Source organism: Trachurus japonicus, chromosome 9 (assembly GCF_045865225.1).
Source record: "Trachurus japonicus isolate A0001 chromosome 9, Traja_1.0".
NCBI lineage: Eukaryota > Metazoa > Chordata > Actinopteri > Carangiformes > Carangidae > Trachurus > Trachurus japonicus.
In genome coordinates this window covers 11,561,573-11,587,408 of record NC_140915.1, presented here as the reverse complement: position 1 = coordinate 11,587,408, position 25,836 = coordinate 11,561,573, and the positions used below count along the sequence as shown (strand labels likewise).

The following is a 25,836-nucleotide window of genomic DNA, read 5'->3' as shown; positions in this document are numbered from 1 at the left end:
ATTTAAAGCACAGTCACATCCTCCAGACTGAATTCGTAGCACTTTAACTCATCTTGACGCATCTAATGGAAATTAAGAAATCAAGAAGTTTACTCTATGTCCACTGGAATTTCTTTCATACAAGAAATGGGTTGAAAAATGAGGAACACGAGCACAGTGTGTAAGATGGTAGCTGTATGACGAATCAAAAATGTCTATATTACAACATTTCATAACTGTGGTGGTTTTTCAAGCATGAGTACAGCAAAACAATTTAACTTTCTATATAACTGTGGTGATTGTGCAGGCCCGTAGCCAGCCTTGTGGAGGGGGGGGGGTTCTTTTTTCCCAAAAAGTGGACCCCCCCCCCCCCCCAAAAAAAAAAAAAAAGTAAATAAATAATAATAATAAAGGCACACACTTCTTTTTTTCCCCATTATACCTTCACTTTGACATCACATGTTTCTCTTCCTCCACTATCCTTTACTGTTGCTCTCATTTACAACAAAATTTTCACCATGTAATTAATTTTTTATATATATATATATTAGGGCTGTCAGAGTTAACGCGTTAATCGCGATTAGATTAATTTAAAAAATTAACGCGATTAAATTTTTTAATCGCGGTTAATCGCGGCCCATTTTGTCCTCTGTCTGCTGGACTGGAGGACTGGAGTGTGGGACCTCCAGTCCAGTAGGTGGCGGTAAGCCACCTTCAAGTTGGTTGCTACACAAATATACACAGTCTAACATATATCCACAGCTCCATCCATTGATTTTTTGACGGCTTTGTTGTAAACAAATGCACATGGCCATGTATTGATTTTTTTGACAGCGTTGGTTGTCAACAAATGCACGTGGCCAGGCAGAGGCGTAGCAAAGTAAAGGGCAATTTCCACTGGATGCAATTCGTTTCAATTCTGTGTGAGTTTCATGCATCATGTGTTATGATTAGGTACTAGGCCTGCTAGGTCTGGTCTAAAAGTTGTTTGTCTAGAGATTATAACACTTTGGAGGGTTGAAAGTCCAAAGCGCCATATATAATATTTTTAATAGAGATTAATCGCGAGTTAACTATGGAAAAAATGCGATTAATCGCGATTAAAAAAATTAATCGTTTGACAGCCCTAATATATATATATATATATATATATATATATATATATATATATAAAGGCTTAGCTTTTTCATAACAATAATCATATTAATGTTTAATGTAGTTAAATGTATCTGTCTCTCTCTCTCTCATACTCACACACACACACACACACATAGGTACCTGCAAACTGGAAATGATGATAAAGTAAACCCCTGTAGGGGGGGTCTGGGGGGATCCTCCCCCCAGAAAGTTTTTATGATTTTAAGAGGTAAATGAAGCATTCTGGTGTACTCTGAGAAGAATATAATGGGAAGACAACATTCGCTTCAGATAAAAAAAACAAAACAAAAACAAAACACATTTGGTAGGCTACTGACTGAGGTTTCTATCTTTGTAATGGCAAGAATGGCTGGACTGTATGACAGTCTAGTGGGGAGCTGTGGCTGGTGAGAAAAAACAAAACTTTTTTTTTTTTCAATCTTTTGACCTGGACCAGCCTTTAAGACCACACCACCACCACTTCTGCCCTGTTCTCATCTGTATGATGGCTGTAGCTACTGTCAGATATTAATAAATGAAAGGAGGCTCCCATTCCCATTTGGAGGTTGCAGGTAGCCTATAAGTTAACACACGCACACACGCACATGCACACACAGTAACGCACGCACGCACACACACACGCACGCACGCACACACCTGTTGCTGTCTCCCTCTCCTCTGCTCTCTGGACTGGGCTGCCTGGCTGTTCTTTTGGGCTACCAGGTGTGCATGGACCTTAAGGACCGGACGCGTCAGTTCAGTCCGAAAATATGTAGAAATTAATTACGGTAGGTCAGGTCGCGCTCCTACTCGGCTTCTCTCTCTCTCTCTCTCTCTCTCTCTCTCTCTCTCTCTCTCTCTCTCTCTCTCTCTCTCTCTCTCTCTCTCTCTCTCTCTCTCTCTCTCTCTCTCTCTCTCTCTCTCTCTCTCTCTCTCTTTTCTTTTGGCCGGGTTCGGACCAACTTAATTCAGGGTCCGGGTTTCAACACCCGCGGGTCAGACCGGGTTCGGCTTTTAACTTTCAGGCCCGTTCAGCTTGATGCCAGGAGCAGGACTTTAGAGCAGCATGTCAGTGCTGCTGACGCACCGCACCGCACCGCAGGTTGCAGAGCGTCAACTCGCGCGGCGCCCTACTGCGCTATGATTGGCTAGAACTCACAGGCTTTGGGCTGTTTGCTTCAGCAGCAGTCCAGTCAACACGGGGACACGCATCCCACACCAATCAGAGAGTTATTAGAGAGCCTAATACACGACAAGCACCGCATTTGCGGCAGCGGTGGGGTGGTGGGGGTGGGTGTGTGTGTGTGTGTGTGTGTGTGGGGGGGGGGGGGGTTCGAACAAACCCTCCGATCCCCCTTGGCTACGGGCCAGTTGTGTATAAAAACCAGGAGGTCGGTGAAGGCAGGCAGAACAACCCTGACAGGACGAAGTGCTACCGTCTTTGGTGCTGCAAGCTCAGTAATACAACTTCTTCTCTACCGACTTCATCAGGTAAATTGACTTTTCTTGTTTTAATTTTATATTTTAATGTCTTCTGTCTTAATGTAGAGCAGATTATAAACAGGGTCTTCATTTTACTTTGACATGACTAACCATCTCTGGAAACTGAGTGTAGTTATACCATTTCTTCAACACTTTCAAACTAAGTGAAATATGTGTTCAATCTCATTGTTATTCAGCATCAGTGAATTATACTCAAATGTTGATGCAGTACAGGCCAGTAATAAGTTAACGGTAGTAGATAAAATGCTAATAGAGGTAAATCTATTTCACTGCAAGTTTAAGGATTCACCAACAGTGGATATTAACCCTTTTTCTTCCTGCAGGTCTTCCTTCCTCAATTCAGAATAAAATGGCATCCCAGATTAAATGCAGTGTGAGCGAGATGTGGAGCCCCAAGATGCCCAAGGGACTGGATTTGGAGATCTCCCATCATCCAATGACAATGAAGCGCGTGGCCAACCTGATCATCGCCACGGAGAGGATGAAGCCCGGCACGTCGGCGTTACTGCTGAGCACCGAGTTCAGAGATGAAAACCTGCTCAGCATCATGATGGAGAGCATAGTGGAAGGTAGTTATACTGATTTATTTCAACATGTATTGGTGACTTTGTCTGCACAACATTTAGGTTGAGTTTTATGTCTTTTTAAATTTGTGCTACCCACATTAAAAGTTCCTGGAAAACTGATTGAATAGGTTTGTGCTCGCAAAATGGCTGTATCTTAAATGTTAGTTGGTTCAGGAGTTGGCAGCTTGACTTTTACTGCTCCAGTGCAGCGATTGATGTATGATTGTAGATTTAAAAAAACAAAACAAAACAACAATAACCAAGCATGTGTTCCTCTCTTTCCCACAGAGCATATTGTGTTCGACCTCGGCTCAGCTCCAACAGTTCAGTTCAGCAGGACAGGGGAATACCAGTGTGGTGTGACGGACAGCGAGAAGAGGAGTTTAGTTCTGATTCAAAACAGCATGGAGCTCCATGCAGTGCATCTGCAAGCAGGCAGCGACAACCGCAAAGGTAACAGCATGTGACAGTTAGACATGATGGTTAGAAAATCTCTGGGTGAAGCTGCTAGATAGTTCAGTAGACTTTCATGTCTGTAATGCACAGACACTGTCTTTCTTTCAGTTTTTGTTGAAATTAACCTCTGTTCTCCCCTCAGTGCACCTGAACATGTCGACCTACGTGCATCCGTCCCCCAGCACCGAGGCCAGACCAGTGGCCCTGTGTATTAAAGACAGTAGTCTCTACCTTACATGCCAGAAGAAAGGAGATGTACCAACCCTGCACCTGGAGGTCAGTGTTTGCATGAATCTCACATAAAGACAACACACTCTATTATACTGTAAAAAGGTAATCTCAGTCACCAGACCTACATTATTCAAAACCAGACATTTAGATCAATGTACATCTGATGTGAGCTGGTAATATTGCCCAGCGTTGTTAGTCAGACCTCCTGACGTGTTATTTCCCACCTCAGGCAGTGGAGGACAAAAGCACTCTGCAGAGAATCAACCCAGCCAGCGACATGGTGCGATTTCTGTTCTACAAACGGGACTCCGGTGTGAATCTCAGCACCCTCATGTCTGCCTCCTCTCCTGGCTGGTACATCAGCACAGCAGAGCGTGACAACAAGCCGGTTGAAATGTGCATGGAGAGCGCCAAACGCTACCGAACCTTCAACATCCAGCGCCAGAATTAAAACCTATCACTGATAGATAAATGAGTGGAGTGTAGATCCTTGGATCTTGGTTTATCTTTGTGATATCTTACCTTGTGTTAAGTGTGAGGAGTATATTTGATTCAAATAATCAGTTAAAGGTAAAATTTAAACTAATGCACTACCACCGTCTGCAAGAAAAATGCAATGTTTTGCAATGTCTTTACTGTATGTACCGAGTACAGAACGTGAAATTCCTGAGATCCACCACAAGGTGGCATTGTTGTGCTGACTGTTTAGCACTCTGTTATGTATGTTAGGATTGCTGTTAGGATTGCTACTCGATCAGAGTCGCACATTTCATCTACTCCTTTATTTCAGAGACTTCATATCAGATTCTAAGTATTTATGACATTAATATTTTTCAAAAATATACCATTAGCAAGGAAGTGTTCTTCTGTGAAATGTTTTAAAAAATGTTTAAAAGATCATTTAACTGCTGTTTTGTAATCTATTGTCTATGTTGGTATTTTGATATTGATTAGGCTATTATTCTCATTATCATTGTTGTTGTTGCTCATGAGGTCCTAATGGACACATGTACACACGTGCACACACACACACATATATTTTCTGTTGTTTTTTTAATATTTATTATTGTTGTCAGTCATTATTCTATTCTATTTTTTTTATTATTAATTTTTTCATGTTTTGTGTTTTTTCACATCAAACTGTAATATAAGGTGGAGGCTTAAAAATAAGCCCTTTGTGGCTTTTTGCCTCTCCCTGCACTGTCCTATTGTTACCTACCATGTTTTATGCTGTATTCTTTTAACTTTGTGCAAAAATAAAAATTCAATTCAAATTCAAAATTATCTATTTGAGCACTATTTTGACATACAGTATATGGACCATGATTCCTCTTGGTTTGCACAGCCCCCAAAGCTTTGGGGTTTGGGTTTTCATGGTTTTTCGTTGTTGTTCATGTTTTGTTTTGTTTTTATTCTCTGTGAGGCACTCTGTGCTACCAAAATGTATGAAAAGTGCCATATAAATAAAGTTGATTTGATTTGATATGTCAAAAATAATATTAATAATATGCATTTTGGAAATCTACTGCAAAAATTTTTTAATACAGTCTTGAACCTGATTTAGAGTTTTGTGTAGATGAGACAAACAAAAGGTCACAGCAAAACACATTTAACAAAATGAATATTACAGTAATATAGACTGTCTGTTTACACAGAAGTACTTCTACCCCATAGTAATAAGGAACACTAAGGGGAGACATGAAAGTTGTATTATAAAGACAGACTGACAGACAGACAGATAGATAGATAGATAGATAGATAGATAGATAGATAGATAGATAGATAGATAGATAGATAGATAGATAGATAGATAGATAGATAGATAGATAGATAGATAGAAAGAAAGAAAGAAAGAAAGAAAGAAAGAAAGAAAGAAAAGTATATTTGAAATAATAGGCTAAAGTGCTCATCACCCTATGACCCTACATATTAATATTATTGTCACAGGAACACTAGGGGGAGACAGAAAAGAAACACCTGTATGTAAAATAATAAAGATAGATAGATAGATAGATAGATAGATAGATAGATAGAAAGAAAGAAAGAAAGAAAGAAAGAAAGAAAGAAAGAAAGAAAGAAAGAAAGAAAGAAAGAAAGAGCTTCTCATTCATTAACCTAATTCGTCAGGATCTTGTGTTGTGTACTCAAAAAAGAATGCCTGGGTAGACGTTTTGTTTACACGCTCTCCTCCAATCAGCGTATTGCTTTTCAACCTATTCTTTTTGAAATTTCAAATTGTCCAATCAGAGAAGAGGAGGCGTTCACTACCGGGAATTTCAAATCCGCATGCGCGAGCTCTGTTGTTACGGTTGTACTCTAACGTCTCGTCAACGACTAGCGTTTTAAAAACAGTCTCACAAGGAATTTGTAACAACAGACCTGTGCAAAAAAAAAGTGAAGTCCAACAGACATGGAGGAAGGAGAGACCGTTTCGATCCCCAACAGAAAAGGTTAGCGAATTTATCATGTAGCGTAAAAAAAAGAGCTCACTTTAACTTAACTTACAGCGTTGGTTAGCGTGTTGTTGCTAATGCTAGGTAGCAGAGCAGTTTGTAGACAAATAAACCTCACGTACGTCTTACTTCCCACTGTCATTAGCACAGTTATTTCCCCCAACAGTTGATCTAGCATCTAAAAGCATTGTACAAATAAAGAATAGGGTTGTACAGCGCAGGGTTAAGTTAAATGATCGAGAGAGAAAGTACTAACGTAAACAAAAGTTTCTTGCAACAGGACCGTTAATGAAACTACTTGTATCGTTTACTATTATGTTGGCCATTTGAGTTTCTGAAAATCATATGACAGAAAACTAAAATGATGATATTTCACAAGCTTAGAAGCAGAGATCACAACACCTAAGGATTTCTTTAGTTGAAATCGATCGGTTTTCTATTGATCAACTGGTGAATTAGTTTATCTTTTTTATGCAGTTCATTTCCCACAAAAGTATAAATGTATCGCCAACCTGCAGCCAGATGGCAGTAGATTTCTGTGTAATCATGTATTCAGTTATTACAACACATAGGAAATCCAACATAAAAAAATGACTACAGAATTATTTTGCAACTGATTTGCCTTATATTTCATGTAGATACAGTCAATATGCCAAACAACCAGTGCTCAAATTACTTATTGAGTATCTTCTATAGTTTCAGAGGCACTGAGGCGTTGAAAATAAAGTGGTGTGGCCCTAATGCCAAGTGTTGTTAAATTTGATAAACCAATAGCGTTATATTGTTTTTATATTACTTATTATTCTATAGCCTAGTTCTATTTAAATGCTATGCGGCTGATATTTTATAATATCATACAATTGTAATATCAAATGTCTACAGCTTCTGAAATACTTGGCCTGGTGTTACATACACTACTCACTAAAAGTTAGGGGTGTCTTGCTTTTGGATGAAATTTCAGAAAGCACCTTAAAGCAGAAGTAAGCGATCCGGTTGTTTTGGCTAATGCTGCGTTCCAGGCAGGCTTTTGAAACCGTAAATTACAGCTTCAAGTCACAACTTACGACTTTGTAGCGTTCCAGGCAACCCACTCGTGTTTTTCCGACCTGTTTTACCTGTGAAAGTCACTATAACGGCCACTCGTAACTTCAGACCCGTGAACTCGTACCAGATCGAACTAGTACGACTTCACAGGTCGGAAAAACACGAGTTACGAGTTGCCTTGAACGCACCATAACGTCTTGTCAGCCGATGGAGTTAGCAGTCCCCGCCCTCGTCATGGTATTGGTCCTCGTCCCTACGTCACCACATTCACGCGCATCCCTTGGCTGCACACACAGCCCTTCATGCCGTTCTCTCTCCTCATTGGATAAAACTTGTAGGATACGAGAAAAGTTTTCTCCTCGGCTCAGAGCAGAGCAGAGTGACTGAGAGACCCGTGTTTCGGTCCAAACACTCTATAGAAGTGATTGCTGTCGGAAGATATAACTATTATAACACAAATATTCTGCTTACTTCTGCTTTAAATGCACTATAACCTTTAGAGGTAAACTTAATCTGACCTTCTCTAAACTTAAAAAAGAAGTAACTCAGAAATTTCTGAAATGCATGAAGCATTTAATGCGATGACTAATCAAGGTGTCAGGTTTTTTTCCCTCCTTGGTTCCCAGGGCTTCTGTTTACTTACACGTACGTACATGCAGTTTTGTTTACAAAGCCATGTGCTAGTGTCTCTAATTAACTTATTTGGTTTATGACCTGGGAGTTGTCTCCATAGCAACTAAACTTCTGAATGGCTGCAACTGACCTAAATCGAAGTTCTAAATCTTTTAATTAATATTGCATAGATCCACTATTACACTGATATGTGATATACTATGTGGAGGTACAAATGTAAAATTACAGTTCAGGCATTAGGCTAGATGTCAATCTTTATATTGTGCAGTTTACTGCACAGTGTATAATAGAAAGTCATTAACCGGAGGATCAGGTCTCAACCTTGTAATTTTCTGTTGTAGAACTACGTAAACAGAAGCTGATGGAGTACTTGGCAACGAAAGGAAGGCTGAAACTGCCCAACCCTAAGTAAGAAAATTATTGTCTGTGTAATATGTTGGTTGACCTGACAGACTTCATTTCATCATGTTTATGTTGTCCTGCCTGTGGTAAATTAAAACAAAAGGTCTTCCTCTGCAGGGCATACCTCCGTGATGATGACAGTCAGATAAAGAAGCCTGTGACGCCCCCATTAAAGGTGTGTTTATGTGTTTGTGTGACTGCATGCTTTTGTCCTTGTGTACAAGTACATACATGCAGACTGCATGGACAGTCATTAACGCTTAATTCTTATCTCTAAACCTGTATATGACACCAGAAGGTTTCATCGATATTATTCCCACACCTTAAAAATGGGGGCATTAAAAAAGTGATTAAATGTGACTGTACCGTGGCTGAACTGCCACATCACAGTCTGACTTAATTCCCTGTAATTCTTTTGAAAAGATACAAATCTTTTGACTGTTTTTGTTTTTTATTTGTTTTTGCAGATTGATAAGGGAAAAGAAAACAAAGCTCCAGCTGACACTTTCAGATCTGAGGGCACTAAAGTTAAAACTTCATCTGCTCAATCTACAAAACACCCTCCCAAAAGTGCCTTATGTGTCTCTGACAAAGTGAATGTTAAAGGCAATATCCTGACTGGACAGCAGAGAGCCAAGCATCCATCTTCAGTTGATGACCCAGCAAAATTAAAACTTAATCAAAACCGAGTGCTTACACAGATGAACACTATTGTTTCCTCCAAATCCAAGCAGAGTACAGTCATTCATCCCAAAAAACAGTCAAACACAGGAATGCAGTCTATTAGCCAAGCCTCATCAAAAACAGCCTCTTTCAGAAAATTCAGTGCCGGCTCAAAATCTGCCTTGTTGGGTCAAACAAAAACAGTCAGCACCCGGATGAGTATTGGCCCAGTTGTTAAAACAAAGACCGGACTCATTCCTGCAGTGACACAACCGAGAAACACACAGTCACATTTCCTGCATATTCCTGCCCCGGCAGCTCATAGGGCCACTACGTCTATTAAAGTGCGACCCAGCACGTTATCGAGCACGATTTCTGTTTCCCAAAAGTCTGCCATGGCTCATAGGAAAACATTTCCTAACACTGCTGTGAACAATCGTATTAATGAGAGAACCATTCCTATGACTGCAAGAGCTGGCATTAAAGTTCAAAATCAGAACACGTCCAACTCAAAACCACTTTCAGGAAAACATTCTCAGCAATCGTTTCAATCGTCAAATTGTGGACTGAAATCACTGCCAACCTCCAAGTGCACAGTAGCACCTGTTAAACTTGAAAAGAGCAGAGGCATGTCAAAAACAAATAAACCAGCCGTTGAGCCCACAGACAGGTTAACAAAGCAGAAATCAGACGGCGGTGGAGAGAAAAATGGGAAACCAAGCAAGGTCCACAGCCAGACATCCTCGGAGGCGAGGGGAAGACCCGCTGTCAAAGTGGTCAGACGCCAGGTCACGCAAGCTGCTGCTGTGGCTGACTTGAGAGGGAAAACCAAAACGTGTAAAGAGACACAAAGCAAGAAAGGACAAACCTCCGCAAAAGTCCCTCTGCCACCAACAGGCATGAAAAGAAGTGGTGCTCCAGTGATGTCACGGACAGTGCCGCAACCTGCCAGGACCATCAGCCTCACAGGCCGAACAACAAACTCAAAGACGCCAAAGGTCTCGGTCAGGGCCATTCCTCAGACTGAAGTAAAGAAAATGACTGCTGACCAAGAGGAAAGAATGTAAGTAGCACTCTTCAGCTATTGGTAGACGAATGGCATGTGGTACCACTGAATTAACTGTGGGTTAGAGTTTGGCCTGTGACATGAAACTGCAGATCTGTCTGTACAAGATTCACATGGGAGATCATGCGTCTATCAGTCTGTTTACATGACACAACTTGAGAAAACTGAATTATTGCCTTAATCCGACTATAACTGGAGTGCATGTAAATGTGTTAGTCAGAGAGTTCTCTAACTCCGATTAAGACACCCAGATAATGTGATTGTAACTAAACTTTCATCGGCATGTATACGCCATAATTGGAGTTTAACTGGACAACGCATATGCGCATGCTCCACACCACCCATAGGCGTACGACCCTGGATCAAAAACATCCAAGAAAGCCGGTCGCAGATGTTATTGTTGTAGCGTTACAGCATTCTTGTCTAGCTTTCGAAATCACCATGACCACAAGGGATAGCATGCACCTTATCTGCACAATAAGTATGCGCACATTACGTATGAGATGAACAAAACTGTATGATGAACCATCTTGCTGTTGTTCGAAAATGCCGGTCTGCTGCCTGGCTAATAGGTCACCTGGAAAAGAGCCCATATTAACCTGCTGAAACGATGCATAATCATCACCTTGTGTTGAGGAGGACACGTTCCCGTCAGTTATTCGATTTTCTCAGTTGCATGTAAACTGGGACAAGGACAGAAGTCCGATTCAACACAAAAATCAAATTTTGAATATAGCTCGATTAAGCTGCGCATGTTAACATACTGTTTGAGTCAGACTCAGGGCACATGACTAATTGAAAAGTCATTTGAAATAGCTGCATCTCCTGCATTAGCCACGTGGGTCAAGTTTGTAGAATCAACATCACCAACTCCCTTTGTCAATATGACACCCATCTTTGACGGATCATCATTTGTCTGTCTGTTGTTATGAATTGCAGCTTCAGTTTGTGATCACTCTGAGCAGGAGCAGATTTAGTGATGTGAGGATGGATGAAGAGAGAAAATTACTTTTAAAAGTCGAAAAGTGGCTATTGCATTTGATTTCCATTACCAGAAAAAAAAAAAAAAAAAGTCTGTACTTAAAGCAGATATCAGTGGAATGTTTTTGTTAATATAAGTCCTAAATAGTCCTATTTTCCGTCAGCAATCACTTACATGAAGTATTTCAGCCTAAACACGAGTCTCTCCGTCACTCTGCTCTGCTGTAACCCGAGGAGAAAATTTTCCTTGTGGGATACAAGTGTTATCCAATGAGGGGAGAGAACGGCATGAAGGGCTGTGTGTGCAGCCAAGGGATGCGCGTGAATGTGGTGACGTAGCACGAGGACCAATTGATGCCTGACAAGGGCGGGGGCTGCTAACTCATGGTGCGTTCAAGGAAACTCGTACTTTGTGTTTTTCCTTCCTGTGAAGTCATACCAGTTCGATCTGGTACGAGTTCACGGGTCGGAAGTTACGAGTGGCCGTTATAGGGAACTTTCACAGACAACAGGACGGTAAAAACACGAGCTACGGGTTACCTGGAACGCTACCAAGTCGTAGTTGTGACTTGAAGCTGTAACTTACGGTTTCAAAAGCCTGCCTTGAACACAGCATTAGCCGAAACGGCCGTGCCACTGATATCTGCTTTAAGAGTAAAACTTTTTCTTTTTTTTTTACTTCTCCGGAATTGATAAATCATATTTCAGATTGGACCTCATGGCATGAGCCTGTAATCAGCCTTGTCGGGCCAAAACGACTGAGAGGCGCCTTCCAGCAAAGACGCAGCCAGGAAAAATAAGGTTCCATTCAGCTGATGCATTGTCTGTGCGGATTAGACTGTGACTGGTTTCTCTTGGGTGCTCTTAATGCCCACCCTGACTTGAATCTTCATAACTTCATTGCTGCCACGCAATAAACTGATTAGATAATTGCATAAATAAGGTGCTCTGATAAACAGCTTGCTGAATGCATGTTATTTTGATTTTCAAATGGAAAGATAAACAGAAGGCATAGATTTCCTGTTGTGTGTTAATGTGTGGTCCGGCCCTTCAGTTGTATGGATTAGGTGTACTCGTGTGTGTGTGGTGTGATAAAGTGGTATGCAGGTTTAATGCCCCTAATTTCTCCTAGTGCCCTGCTGCGCTGTCCAGTGAACTCAAAAATGAAGTTGTCAAACAAAATGTTAAATCTTAACTGCTCTGTTGTTTGGTCTCAAGGAGAAAACTGCAGGAGTGGCGGGAAGCCAAAGGGATTTCGTACAAGCGTCCTCCAATGGAAGTGAAGCCTCAGACGAGGCGCTCTGTGGCTGTGCATCAGCCTTTTTGGACCACCATGAAGGAGGAGGACGAGGCTCACTCCCTTATCTGTGCTGTCGACAGGTCCTTGGCTGACTGCATCAAGTTACTTGGAGAGGTATTTTGTGTGAAGTGAAGAAAAAATGTCCAAGTTTCCCCCCCACATTGTTGGTATCTGATTTAATACCCCAATACATGTGATGGATGGATGGTTTATGTGATGGACACATTTTTTTAAGGTACTACTATGCATGGACAATGATTGGGCTCTGTAATCAGAGTGAAAATGAAGAGAAATAAGTAATATAAGGTAGCTTTAAAGAGGAGCTATGCAAGTCTGGTGGCTTTTCCTCTGTTTTGCTAACCCTCCTCCTGGCCATGTGGCGAGAAAGCAATTAAAAGAGCGGTGGATAACGTTATATATCATATACCAGTGTTTCCGCTAGTTCAAGTTCAAGTACAAGTTCACTTTTATTTATATAGCACAGTTAAAACACCTGTGACAGTCGTCCAAAGTGAAGAAGAGAAGAGAAGGCGCGATTGCCCTTGGTTTTTAATTTTGATCTCGGTACATCCAGCAACAACTCACTGGATGACCGTAGATCTCTGGCTGGATTTCGGATTTGTATAAATTCTGCCAGATATAGAGGAGCCAGACCATTTAAAATCTTAAAAACAATTAATAACACTCTAAAATCAATCCTAAAGCGGATAGGAAGCCAGTGGAGGGAGGCCAGAACAGGGGTGATGTGTTGATGTTTTTTTTATACAGTGTTAAGTTTAATATTTGTGTAGTTTAATCTGTCATAAACAAGAGATTTCGGGTTACGGGGGGCGGAGATGAGAGCTGGGACACCGGGGCTTTCAAGGTTGGTTTTTGGCCTAGAGATGCAATAAGTGACACACACGTGGAAGGCAGAGAACCTCCATTCTCCCTCGTAACAAGTTAAAGCAGTACTTAAGAACTTTCCATTTTGGTTGAGTTTGGCGGCGCCAGTGGCCCATAACGGTAGTGTTTTGCCTGAAGGGAGACTCCATGAGCACCAGAGCGTAGCGCCGTAAACATCCTGATCTCCCGGTGCATGGAAATTAACAGAAGACGTCCAAACAAAGTTTCTGTTACCAGCGGATCATTTCACAGTAAACACTAGGGGTGCAACGGTACAGGTAGCCCATGGTACAATACGTACCTCGGTTTTTGGCCACGGTTCTCGGTACGGTTTCGGTATGTGTTTTGTGCAGAGAACTTTTTTTTTCTCCCAAAATAATGTTTATAATTTATAATATTTATAATATAGCTCTCCTCTCTCTCTATCTCTCTCACTCACTCACTCACACACACACACACCTGAACTGTCTGTGAACAGCCCCTAGCTCCTCCCTCTGCACACTCCTTTAGTCTTTCAGTAGGTGAACACTCTGAAGCCACTTTCAAACAGAGATCGCGCTATATTGCCGTCATGGAAGACGTCACTATGCTGGCAGCCACAGTCTCTCACTGGGAAAGAAGGAGTTAGTCTATTGTGTTTTTTTAAACAGCCTTTCACCACCTCTCATCCCTGTCAGTCAACTCCTGCTCGACCTCGGTCTCTCTATCGCGCGCGGACACGCGACCACACACATGCAGTGTGCATGGACAGAGTCCTGCTGGAACTCTAATAAAAGCTAAATGTGCTAAATCGCGCTAATAACTAATTAATTTTCCCCGCGATTGCGATCAGCAACCGCTCATGCTGCCGCCTGTTTGTTTTTTGTTTTTTTCGGTTTTTTTCCCCCTCTTCTGTGTGTGAGCTGCACTTTCAGTGTGATGGGGGGGAGTCACTGTGAGTGTGTGGAGGCTCAACAGTGATTGGACATCAACTCGCGGGGGCGGGCTTTCGCCTTAAACGGCCAGGCACACACATACACGGCACAGCTGCCTGTAAAGCAGGAAGAGCTGATGGACGCTGAATCTGAAATACCGCGGTCCAAGAGCGTATTGCACCGTGCAGGCCGTACCGAACGGTTCGGTATTTTACCGAGAACCGTTGCATCCCTAGTAAACACACATACACAATCCGACGGAAAGGTGGCACATTGCCTGCTCCCTCCTCGTCTTGTCTCACGAAAGTGAAAGTGAAACTTAAGTGAGAGCCGGGTTCCTACCATGCTCCTCAAAGCTGCTAAGTGCCAGTGAAGGCCATACAGACCCCCTCAGGCCATGACAGAGGTGTTATTCAACCTGTTGTAAGTCCATGTACCATCACAAAAGTTATGAAAATATTATATGAAGGTTGAAAAGTTCCTTAGTGTTGGTTTAAGACATTTATTAACCATCATAATTACTCCAAATCTGTTTAATGAAGGTAAAAATTTAGCACAGTTAAGCTACAAATCCTGCATAGTTCCTCTTTAAAGTTGTACTGTTCCTGCAGAAGTGCTAGACAGGGTGTTATTGTTACACCTTTGGAAAAAACTTTATCGTCTGTTTATCACAGAAAATCATCTTTCTTGGCATGGCTCAAAAACACATTAAAAAGACAGACACTCTTCAGACAAAACAAGATAAAACAAGTTCATCATAGACTGAGGGGGAAAACACATCAAACTGTGTGTTGATTAAAGTGCTGTTCAGTGCTGAAGGTGATCAGTGGTGTGGTGCATTTAAGTTGTTCAGTTTTTGTTTAGAATGTGTATGGTTGTTGTGGGAATGCATGAGTTTTTGTACATTGTTTTCCTGACCCGGGGGATTCTGTAGCGGCTTTGTGTCCAGGGTTTGTTTATGTGACTGGAGGTGACATTTCGGCGCTGGAGGCGAGTGGAGCGTGGATGCGAGCCAATCTACTTCAACCATGCATGGAAAAGTGGAATGATAGGAAAGGGTTTTCTAATTCATAGAGAAACAATTCCCAGGTCAATGCCAAAAAAACATGTTGTTCATTCATCCCCTCCAGTCACATAAACGAACCCAGCTGTGGACACACAAAACTACAGTACACATCTCCAGTGACGCTGGTGACGTGTAAATGCCAAATAAGTATTTCCATAGCGCTTTTGCGATGCACGTTAATATAGTATAAATGTTTTAGTGATATTTGAGCGTTTTAAAAAAAAATTTAGGTGTTTTTGTTAGCAGTTTTTTATTGCGATATTTAGGTTTTGCGCATTTCTAGGGGTAATGGAAACGCACGTATTGTGAGGTTTAATGTGAGGCTTCTTTGCGCCTGCAGGGCTGCCCTCCAGACCAAGTGAAGGAGGTTCTGTCGCGGCTGCCGCCAGTGTCCCAGAAGTTTGCCAAATACTGGATCTGTCAGGCCCGTCTGATGGAGCTGGAGGGGAACCTGGATGTCTTGCCCATGTTTGAAGAGGCTGTTCGTGTCGTGTTGGAGGTAATACATGAAGCATCTGCAAAGCTGATGCATGTTGCTCTCAGATTTCTTTGCTGTCTTTACCCTGGGATGTTACTGCCGTTTATTCATCAGTGGCATAGAGTGAAAACAGTGGCAGGGCTGTTGATTGCCTGGCCTGCACACGCAGTGTTTCCCATGCATAGCCCAATGTGTGGCGCTGCGCCACAGAATCAAGACCACGCGCCACAAATTGATTCCGTCAATTACTTCAGCCACAAATAAATAAATAAATCGATCGTTCTGTTCATCTCCGCATGGCGCTGCCCCCCCCCCTGTCTTCTGGGAGTGGAGAGTTTAATCATCAAAGGAGGGACAGGTGCTGATGGGCTGTCATTGTCTTTGATGTGGAGTCAGAGATGCAGCAGTACTGTTGGGTGTGAGATATTGGCACAGATGTGAGATGTTGCGTAGATGGAAGAAAGCTGAGGGAGCATCATTATTTATGTGGGATTGAGTATTGATGGAATGATTGAGTGCGGTCCAGGATAACAAGCTAATGCAGACGTCACAGGCGTCTGAAGCAGACAGTCATCACAGAAAAAATATCCTGCGGTGGAAAACACAAAATTCAATTTACTATACACAGAGCAACAACAAAACTACCTGGTATGTCAGGTGGTTTGACATTTTTTTACCTAGGGTTGGGCAGCGGTTTGTTGCCAAGTGTTGCATCACTGATCATTTATGACTTTAAATCACACTCTGCAGCAGCTCGCCTACCAATGCTGTCCTAACGTATGTTCGGCTGCTATATTAGACGACATTATTCATATCACGACGCTTACCTGTTGTCAGTGTGTGAAAAGAGATATTAAAGTACTGCAGAATCAGTTAGAAGTATTTTGGTCAGCGTCATTAAAGGGATAGTTCAACATTTTCGCAAATTGGCCCATCGCTATAGTCCCTATAGTCATAGCAGTACGTTCGTTACCTTTATTTGTCGGTGCAAGATATTTTTAGAACAGCGGAGCAGAGCCGCAAGCTAATGGGATTTCTTGGTTTCCCTCATCAAACTCATCAAATACACAATCCAACAACTCCAAAACGCTCTGGTGGACAAGTTGTGACCTGCACATTCACCACGCTATGAGATAATAACAGAACGTTGGATTGGAGATGGAGTTGTTGGATTGTGTATTTGATGAGTTTGATGTGAGCCTCCGTAGCGTAGCTCTGAGTAGCTCATGGCTCGGCCGTTCTAAAAATAGCTTGCACCAACAATTAAAGTGACGAACCTACTGCTATGACTATGTCAATGGGCCAATTTGCCAAAATGTTGAACTATCCATTTAACCACACGACTTGCTTAATTGCTTGTTGTATACAGGTTTAGATTTTTATTACTGCAGCAGTTGCTTTGTAATCCTTTGACAGAATCAAATGAAAACTTATCTTCTTCCACTGACTGAGTGAATAATATTTCTTCAGATTCTACCACACGCTTTTATGTTTCAGTTAAAAAAATAACGGTTCAGTTTAAATGTTTCTTTGTTTCTTTTTCATTTATAGCCAGTGGATGAGCTGCGGACGGTGGTGTTTGAGATTTTGAAGAAAAAGGATGAGATCCAAGGTAACCTGAGGACATGTGGAAAACTGAAACACATGGCTGCCCGCCCCCAAAAACAGACAACCATTCTGTTCAGCCAGAGTTCTCTGTTGTTCAACAGTGAAATAGTTGGCAAAATGTAAAGTATGTGGTTTTGGCTTTAACTCTGGAATTCTTCCTTTTTCCTTTTTCAGCAGTTGAATCAAATGAGAAAAATGACGACCAAAGTCTGCCAGTTGAAAGCTCTCCTGAAAGTATCAACAATCCAATGATGACCCCTAAACCTGTCAGAGCTCTCATCTGTGGGGAGAAAGGAGACTCATCTGTAGTCAAGTATAAGATTACTGCGACTCCTGGGTAGGTTTGATATGAAAATAATTGTTTCTCCTCTGTCAAGTTTAATAAAAACATTTGTTAGTGACTGTCGGGGTTCGATACTTTGTAGCGATGGATGGAAAGATGATGGCCCAGTCGGCAAACTTTTGTTGGGTGATTTCCTTTTTATTACACCAAAAAAGCGGGAGCCCTCCCTTTCACACCAGACGTGCATTTCTCCGCGCCGGTTGACAGCGCTTTTGCCCCGCGTGTGTGTCAAGTCTGAAGTCTCTGTGTGTGTCACACACACACAGAGACTTCAGACTTGACTTGGACTCGTGTTTTGGGACTCGTGAACAATCATTAGCCTATTTTTTTTTTTGGGCTCGTGCCAGAGTGCAGCCAAACACAAGAGAGAGGGACAGCAGCTCCTCTGACAGCTCAGTCAGCTGCGAGTGAGTGACAGGTGACTGTGAACCGGCTTTCTTTCTTTTTTTTTTTTTACAGCCTATAGCCGCACCGTCCGTACAGGTGAGGCACAACGTCTGTTGTCTGGCCCTCCTTCGCGGGGACTGCTGCATAACTGGTCTGGCACATATCAGGCTACTGTAGGATAAGTTGTTTTTTTTTTTTTGCTGCGAAATATAACTGAAGGCCCGTATGGAAGTCTGCACAGTGTCGACACGCCCCCATGAGTTGACTGAGCTAATTAAAATAATAATAACAGCAGTTCTTCTCTCAGAAACATGCAGAGAGGCAGAGCAGCCCTGATTCTTTCTTGACTCAGAATACAGTTTTTCTTTAAAGGAAAGCTTTCATTGTGTGTTTTATTCATATTGCATTGCAATAGCCTATTTAAAGTGATCATAAACAACTAATCAATAGGTACTGTTTGCTAATAAAGGAGTGATAATAATACAGTAAATGCTTTGAATTTCTTAGATTTAGCTGTGCAGTACTCTTAGTAGACTGAGACATTTTATTTTATTTTTTAGAGACTTGAGACTTGACTTGACTCCTGACCAAAGACTTGAGACTTGATGAAGTCTCACCCCACAAAGGCTTGAGACTTGGCTTGGATTTGCAAAAACAGACTTGTGAACATCTCTCAGAAAACAGAATACAGAATAGAATAGAATAGAATAGAAGGAGTGTTTCGTTTGTTAGTTTTGCAATGTTAAGGTTTCCCAATTTGGAATGTTTTGATTATTCAATAAGATTACAATTTATTTGGCTTTGGCTTCTTTTCTAAGCATGTATTGCTATAAAATACTGTTATCTCAATGAAAGGTGCTGAAACTGATGTATTTGTAATGAAAAGAGGCAACTTATTATTTGGCCGGTAAAAAATGTACTTGGTCGGTAGATTTTTTCATCTACCGGTCCCCTTGGCAGGTGAGCCAAAAAGTTACAGATAAAGACATCACTCAACAAATCGTTAATAGCAATTTTGTTGTCTATTTCAGATACGTCAAAGTTCTGTCATAGAATCGACATGTTGAAGCTCGCTAGCCGGTGCACTTTTAGTTGTTGTACGTACATAGTGAACACGTCACCCCGTGAGCCAGACATGATGTTGGTATACATTTTTTATATATCTGCAGATAACAGTAACATACTTTTCAACATGTTGAAGCTTGCTAGCCGGTACACATTTAGCATTGTTGCACATGCATAGTGAACACGTCACCCTGTGAGTCAGACATGATGTTGATATACATTTTTTTTTATATCTGCAGATAGCAGTAACAGACTTTTTATGTTGTCGTTGGCCAATACCGGCAGTGCAAATGTAGTTGGTTACAATTACAAGTTACTGTTGAAAATGTAATAGCTGTGTAACTATTTCAATTGCTTTCTCAAAGTAATGTCACTAATTACATTTCATTACATTTGGATGACTTTTCTTAATTTTGAATGAATGCTCCCAACTGTTAACCATTTTCACAATTAAGACCTGATAGTGTTAACCTTTCAGCAGTAACTTAAAGGGATAGTTCAACATTTTGGTAAAGTGGCTCATTGCCATAATCCCTATAGTCATAGCAGTAGGTTTGTTACCTTTATTTGTCGGTGTAAGCTATTTTTAGATTGGCGGAGCAGTGATGTTGATAGATTTTCAATGTCGTGAGTCCCTGGGATCCACAGGTGGTGATTTGAGTGGGTTGAATCACGATACCAGAATTTCAGCAGTCAATTCTACCAATACCAGTAAATTTACATGATTCTCAATACTTATTCGATACAACAACTTAAAAAAAAAAGAACCCATGTTCTTCTAAATTCATTAGAAGAACAAACGTTCTTGTATTTAAGCTCCACTGAGCTTCAACAACTTCTCAGGCAGAAACATGAAGTAAGAACAGAGTTAAAATGGTAAATATGGCTCAACACAAACAGAAAGTAATGTAGTCATTACTTTTATCCAGAGGTGGGTAGAGTAGCCAAAAATTGTACTCAAGTAAGGGTATAGTTACTTTAGAATAATATTACTCAAGTAAAAGTAAAAAGTAGCCATTCAAATATTTACTTGAGTAAGAGTAGAAAGTACTTGGTGAAAAAGCTACTCAAGTACTGAGTAACTGCTGAGTAACCTCTGATTTGTTCGTTTAATGATCAGTGCGTAAATGTAGGCCTAATCAAATACTGTACACAGAAATATAATAGCAATGAAAAAATTCTGATATTGCCAAAGAACAACATTTAACAACTAAGACAATAGCCTAAATGACTTTTTTTTTTCTTTTTTACAAAGTAACAAACAAATTCAGCCACAATAACTTACATAGGTCTATGAACTGTCTGAGACTAATGCCAGAACCAGGTATTTAAACCCCTATGATTGGTCCTATGATTGGTTTCTAGTGAAACCAAAGTCACATGACCACACCCCGAAACATTATCCACGACATACCAGGGCTGACGTCATCCTAATCATTTACTAGCCGCAATTTCAAATTTGAGGCGGAGTGGCCGTCCTGTTTACCACGGAGATTTTGTGTGCAGTCATGTGACTGCCTGGCTCTGTCTGATTGGTTTAACGGAGGCAAACGGCGCGAGTGGCTACACCTGATTGGTGAAACGCAGTCATGTGACAGAGGCTCCTCCTGCTCAACTCGCAGCCATCGCTGGCCCAAGAACTGTGTGGAGCCCCACCCAATCCCAGCCCCACCCAATGCCCCCAGCCCATCCCCATCCAGTCACTTCAACCCAGCCCCACCCAACCACCCATCACCCTCCACCCACCTCCTAAGTTGTGTGGAGGGTTGGACTGGACTTGATTGGCCTGAAGGACATGAATGCACTGCACTTTAAAGTTGCATTACTTATTATTTATTTATTTATCTCATACTTGTGTGTGTGCGTGTGTGCGCGTGTGTGTATGTGTGAGTGTTTGCTGTTTATTTTGTTTATTTTCTGTTTATTTATACAGAAAAAAGTGCAATTTGCTCTGAACTGCCTGTGTCTGTGATGTGTCATGTGAGCGATAGGGTTGCCAACTCTCTGAAGTGAAAATATGGGACAGGGGGCACCCGGCGGGGGTTATAAACACAACATCATTTTAATTATTAATATTTTATTCTAGCTACTACATTACATTTTTACAACATATATTTTTTATTATAATTACCACTATATTATTAGTTGTACAAAATATAGTTAAGGTTGTTTTTTTTTTTTTACTGCATTACTGTTAAAGCAGAAGTAAGCGATATTTTTGTGTTAATATAAGTCTTAAATAGTTATATCTTCCGACAGCAATCACTTACATAGAGTGTTTGGACCGAAACACGGGTCTCTCAGTCACTCTGCTCTGCTCTGAGCTGAGGAGAAAACATTTATCGTATCCTACAGTTTTTATCCAATGAGGAGAGAGAACGGCATGAAGGGCTGTGTGTGCAGCCAAGGGACGCCGTGAATGTGGTGACGTAGGGACGAGGACCAATAGACCCATGACGAGGGCGGGGGCTGCTAACTCCATCGGCTGACAAGAAGTTATGGTGCGTTCAAGGAAACTCGTAACTCAGGTTTTTCCGACCTGTGAAGTGGTACCAGTTCGATCTGGTACGAGTTCACGGGTCAGAAGTTACGAGTGGCCGTTATAGTGACTTTCACAGGTAAAACAGGTCGGAAAAACACGAGTGGGTTGCCTGGAATGCTACAAAGTCGTAAGTCGTGACTTGAAGCTGTAATTTACGATTTCAAAAGCCTGCCTGGAACGCAGCATTAGCGAAAACGACCGGATCGCTTACTTCTGCTTTAAGAGTAGAAATATGATGAACTTTTGGTAGCCTACAGACAGTCACAGTTTGAGGGGCAGTGAACTACATGTGATTAAACGTCCTGCAGTAGGCCTTCCACTTCCCCATGAGCTGTGGTTCAGCTTCTCCAGCTATGCTTTCAGATTACCTTCTTCTCTGTCACTGCTAGCCTATCTATCAACCAGATTTGAGTCAAATTAAATAAATATAATTCTTATACGTCAATCTTAGTATTTTAGGTCAATAGCTTCCAGGTCATGTGATCAATTGACTCAAAATCAATGTGGGATCATGTTACTACACTGGCTGCATGAGACTCTTGTTTTTACATTTTGAATCATCTCTAAATATATATATATTTTTAATAATTATTAATACATGCTATACCTATACCATCCTCCTGAGATACCTGGTGAAGAACAAACAGCTCCCTGACTCCTGAAGCCTCTCCTTCCTCTGGTTGTCTGAGTCCTGACCCAGGCTGTTTAACCTCATTCCTCCATGACTAATGCGTGACATTTCATTGGGATTTGGGCGATGTGCGGTTGGCTCTGTATTATCACTCACCTTTTCCTGGCATTCCAGGCAGAGTCAGCAGCGACAGTCAGAACTGGATTTTCAAAAATATGGGACAACGTGCGTCCCGTATCAGTTCAATAAGGGACACGTCTTTAAGTTTCCAAATACGGGACGATTCGGTATTTCAAGGGACGGTTGGCAACCCTAGATAGGGCTGTTCAGATAAACTGACCGTGCAGAAAAACGGGAACATTCATAAAATACTTCACTTAGTTCACTAAGTATGTTGCCATTCACTAAACCTGCTTTCTGAAGCAGGGTCCAGGTTTTAAAGATGATACAAGAACTGATGCTTCAGGACAAAGTCCATGCTAAAATCCTGGGTTTGGGTTGATTTTCTGTGCTAGATGTCGTAGGGAGAGATGTGATTCTTCCAGGATAGACAAAGGCAGTATAACTACATGCAATTTACTCTGAGGAGGGCAGGTAAACATAATAACAACATGCAGAATAGCAACATCAAGTGATGGTGCAGCAACATATCTACTGTGACTTGTGGAAAGAGCAAAAAAAACAGACAATCTGTCTGGAGATATTTTGTATTTGACGTGGATCATCAGGGAGAAAGTTAAAGACAACCAAAAGCCAGTGAGCGAGCAGTGCATCAGAGCATTTGAAACGACCTGTGGAGCATAGAGTTCAGGGTGAGTGACTCTCAGTCCACTTTGTTTTAGTATCATGTCGTTGACATGTACATGTCCTGAAATATGTCTTCTTGTTTGTTTAGGAATTGAGACAGCTGGGATCTGTTGTAGGAAAGCTTTTTTTCAACATTAGCTTAAAGGGATAGTTCAACATTTTGGCAAACTGGCCCATTGCCAGGTTTGTTACCTTTATTTGTCGGTGCAAGCTATTTTTAGAACGGCGGAGGCGAGCCACGAGCTGTATAGGGAGAGATGGTAATACTTTGAGGTAAATTCATGCAAAACCGCTGATGCGCGTTCCCGTCGGGGGCAGTTTTTCAGCAAGCAGTCTCTGCATTTGCCTCAAAAACAACTCCGTCTTGTAACCCTCCTTTATTATGTCAGAGTGTGGTGAATGTGCAGGTCACAGCTTGTCCAAGAAAGCGTTTTGGAGTTGTTGGATTGTGTATTTGATGAGTTTGATGAGGGAAACCAAGAAGTCCCATTAGTCTCCATAGCGTAGCTCTGAGCAGCTTGCGGCTCTGCTCCGCCGTTCTAAAAATAGCTTGCACCGACAATTAAAGGTAATGAGCCTACTGCTATGACTACAGGGATTATGGCAATGGGCCAATTTGCCAAATGTTGAACTATCCCTTTAAGTTGACTTGTTAAAGGTTGAATATGTAGAATATTTATTAAAAGCTATATTTTTTCAAAAATAATACACCCATGGAGCGTTTAGAGGGGTACAGAATGAAAGTATTGCTTTTCCATAAAAAATTATATTTAGTCTGAATTAATTATTTTAAAATTTTTTGGTGGGTTCGACAATGACTTTCTGTCACGTTCTGTTTACATTCGTACCTGCCCTGCCTCCTCCCAGTTATATGCGTCTGTTTTCAACAAAGCCTTTTTAATAATCAATATCAATCGGTGGAACGGATTATTATCAGTGAATTATCATATACATGTTAGGATGGGTATATTTGTGTAGTCTTATCTGTCATAAACACGTTTACTGTCGCGGACTCCCGGTGCCACCAAGCTCCTTTTTTTTTTTTTTCACTGAGACAAGAGCAGTGACAGGGGAGGCTCTGAGTGCAGGTTTGGTTTTCAGCAGCGGTGTGGAAGGCAGAGAGCCTCCACTGTCCCTGTAACAAGCTACAAGTCATTTATTATGCTGTTAAATGACGGTAAAAATTAAACATAAGGTAAATATCCTGCATAGTTCTCCTCCTCTGCTGTCCTCTGATCAGAGCGGCGTCCCTAGCGATGGCCTGTTTTACCTAGCAACGGTCTGGCAATCGACTGCTGGAATTATTTTTCTGTTGTTGTTCTGGTAATTCTATATATTCAACTTTTAAGGGTAGTACAGGAACAGCTCATGCCAGCTGGGTGCTGTAGTTACCATTCAGCGTGCCGAAACAGGTTTGACATTTTAGGTGAATATTTTCACACTAATGTCACACTGTCTGTCAGTTTAAATGTTTGATTTCGTGTATGTGTCTGTGATTACTCCCACCAGCATGGTAATCTTGGTATCATCCTGTGATTCAACTGTGAAATTGGTTCGCATTTTAAAACTCCTGTAACATGGAACTGACGTAAGTTTTTAGCAACTAGATAAGGTTGAAAATAACAGTGTCTCTTTGTCTTTATGTTTGTTCAGCGGGCCCCCAAGTCAACAGAGAGAACCAGCGCGCGTGAATGGGCAGGAAGTTCGCTTTTTCACCCCGGTGAGACGATCAGTGCGAATCGAGAGATCCTCGCTCCGATACCCGGCCTCCCTCCAAGAACATGATGTCTGTGTGACCTCCTACAATGACCTGATGTCCAAGGAGGATGAAGAAAAATGCCAAGAGCAGGAGGATGGGGAGACCAGCCCTTCTACCAATGATACGCCAATGTACATCTATAGAGAGAACGAAGCCCTTAAAGACAAGGTGTTCGTCCAGCTATTCACTGATTAAAGTATCTAGTCCTGGGTGCTTTAGTCAAACATTATGTATGTCCATATGTGATGTCACATCTCGTCGTTTCTGCTTGTAATGCTAGAACCTGATGTTTTCAGGCAGTAAGGTTTTCTTTTTTTAAGTTACATTTTGTCACATGAAGTTATTGGGTTTTTGCTATCTCTGTGTTATTTTATTGCTTCAAATTTGTGTACATAGTTGTGTAAAATAAATGACTGTTTCTTTAAAAAACAAAAACAAATAAACAAACAAAAAAAACAACAATTTATACCTCAGATTGTATCAATCTTCATTTGGCATGTGTGACTCACCACACAACAGCTGGACTCAGAGGCCCAATTCCAATCCGACCCCTCACGGACTCACTGACTTAGAGGCGCGTTCACGGGAAGTCTGTGAGTGTGTGAGGGCTGTTCCGTTGTCAGATCATCAAGTCAGTGAATGAGCCCTTACTGCCCCCCTTACCGTAAGTCAGCACCGATGCTGACTTTGGGTAAGCAAATTACCCACAGTTCATAGCGTTGTGAAGTCAAACACATGAGATGCCGTCAGAACGCAAGTGTTAAAAAAAAAAAAGTAAATTAACACACGTAGTCAGAGAGAGCTCCGCCGCTCTCTTTATTGTTAATGGACAAGAGCAACAACCAAAAAAAAGAAAGAAAAAAAAAAAGAACAAGTTTACTGTCAGTATTAAAGCAGAAGTAAGTGGTCCGGTCGTTTTCGCTAATGCTGCGTTCCA

At 41.5% G+C, this 25,836-nt stretch overlaps 2 protein-coding genes across 2 annotated transcripts; both read left to right on the top strand.

Annotated features, from left to right (window-relative positions):
* The first annotated feature begins 2,572 nt into the window (after window positions 1-2,572).
* Window positions 2,573-4,533, top strand: LOC146981003 (interleukin-1 beta-like). The gene is made up of 5 exons (XM_085788101.1): window positions 2,573-2,607; window positions 2,943-3,188; window positions 3,474-3,638; window positions 3,784-3,917; window positions 4,102-4,533. The coding sequence occupies exons 2-5, from the start codon at window positions 2,969-2,971 to the stop codon at window positions 4,321-4,323; spliced, it is 741 nt and encodes a 246-aa protein (XP_085644227.1). The 5' UTR covers window positions 2,573-2,607; window positions 2,943-2,968; the 3' UTR covers window positions 4,324-4,533.
* Window positions 4,534-6,153: 1,620 nt separating this feature from the next.
* On the top strand, window positions 6,154-25,115 carry ckap2l (cytoskeleton associated protein 2-like). The gene is made up of 9 exons (XM_085785917.1): window positions 6,154-6,322; window positions 8,344-8,410; window positions 8,522-8,579; window positions 8,872-10,130; window positions 12,333-12,528; window positions 15,620-15,778; window positions 17,309-17,369; window positions 17,540-17,702; window positions 24,794-25,115. Exons 1-9 carry the CDS (start codon window positions 6,283-6,285, stop codon window positions 25,092-25,094), a joined length of 2,304 nt encoding a protein of 767 aa, XP_085642043.1. The 5' UTR covers window positions 6,154-6,282; the 3' UTR covers window positions 25,095-25,115.
* Window positions 25,116-25,836: the final 721 nt, after the last annotated feature.

Coding starts and splice junctions, on each gene's coding strand:
- LOC146981003 (XM_085788101.1), top strand. CDS start 2,969: ATGGCATCCCAGATTAAATGCAGTGTGAGCGAGATGTGGAGCCCCAAG. Junction 3,189..3,473: donor GATGGAGAGCATAGTGGAAG/GTAGTTATACTG, acceptor TCTTTCCCACAG/AGCATATTGTGTTCGACCTC. Junction 3,639..3,783: donor AGGCAGCGACAACCGCAAAG/GTAACAGCATGT, acceptor TTCTCCCCTCAG/TGCACCTGAACATGTCGACC.
- ckap2l (XM_085785917.1), top strand. CDS start 6,283: ATGGAGGAAGGAGAGACCGTTTCGATCCCCAACAGAAAAG. Junction 10,131..12,332: donor GCTGACCAAGAGGAAAGAAT/GTAAGTAGCACT, acceptor TTTGGTCTCAAG/GAGAAAACTGCAGGAGTGGC. Junction 17,370..17,539: donor GAAAAAGGATGAGATCCAAG/GTAACCTGAGGA, acceptor TTCCTTTTTCAG/CAGTTGAATCAAATGAGAAA.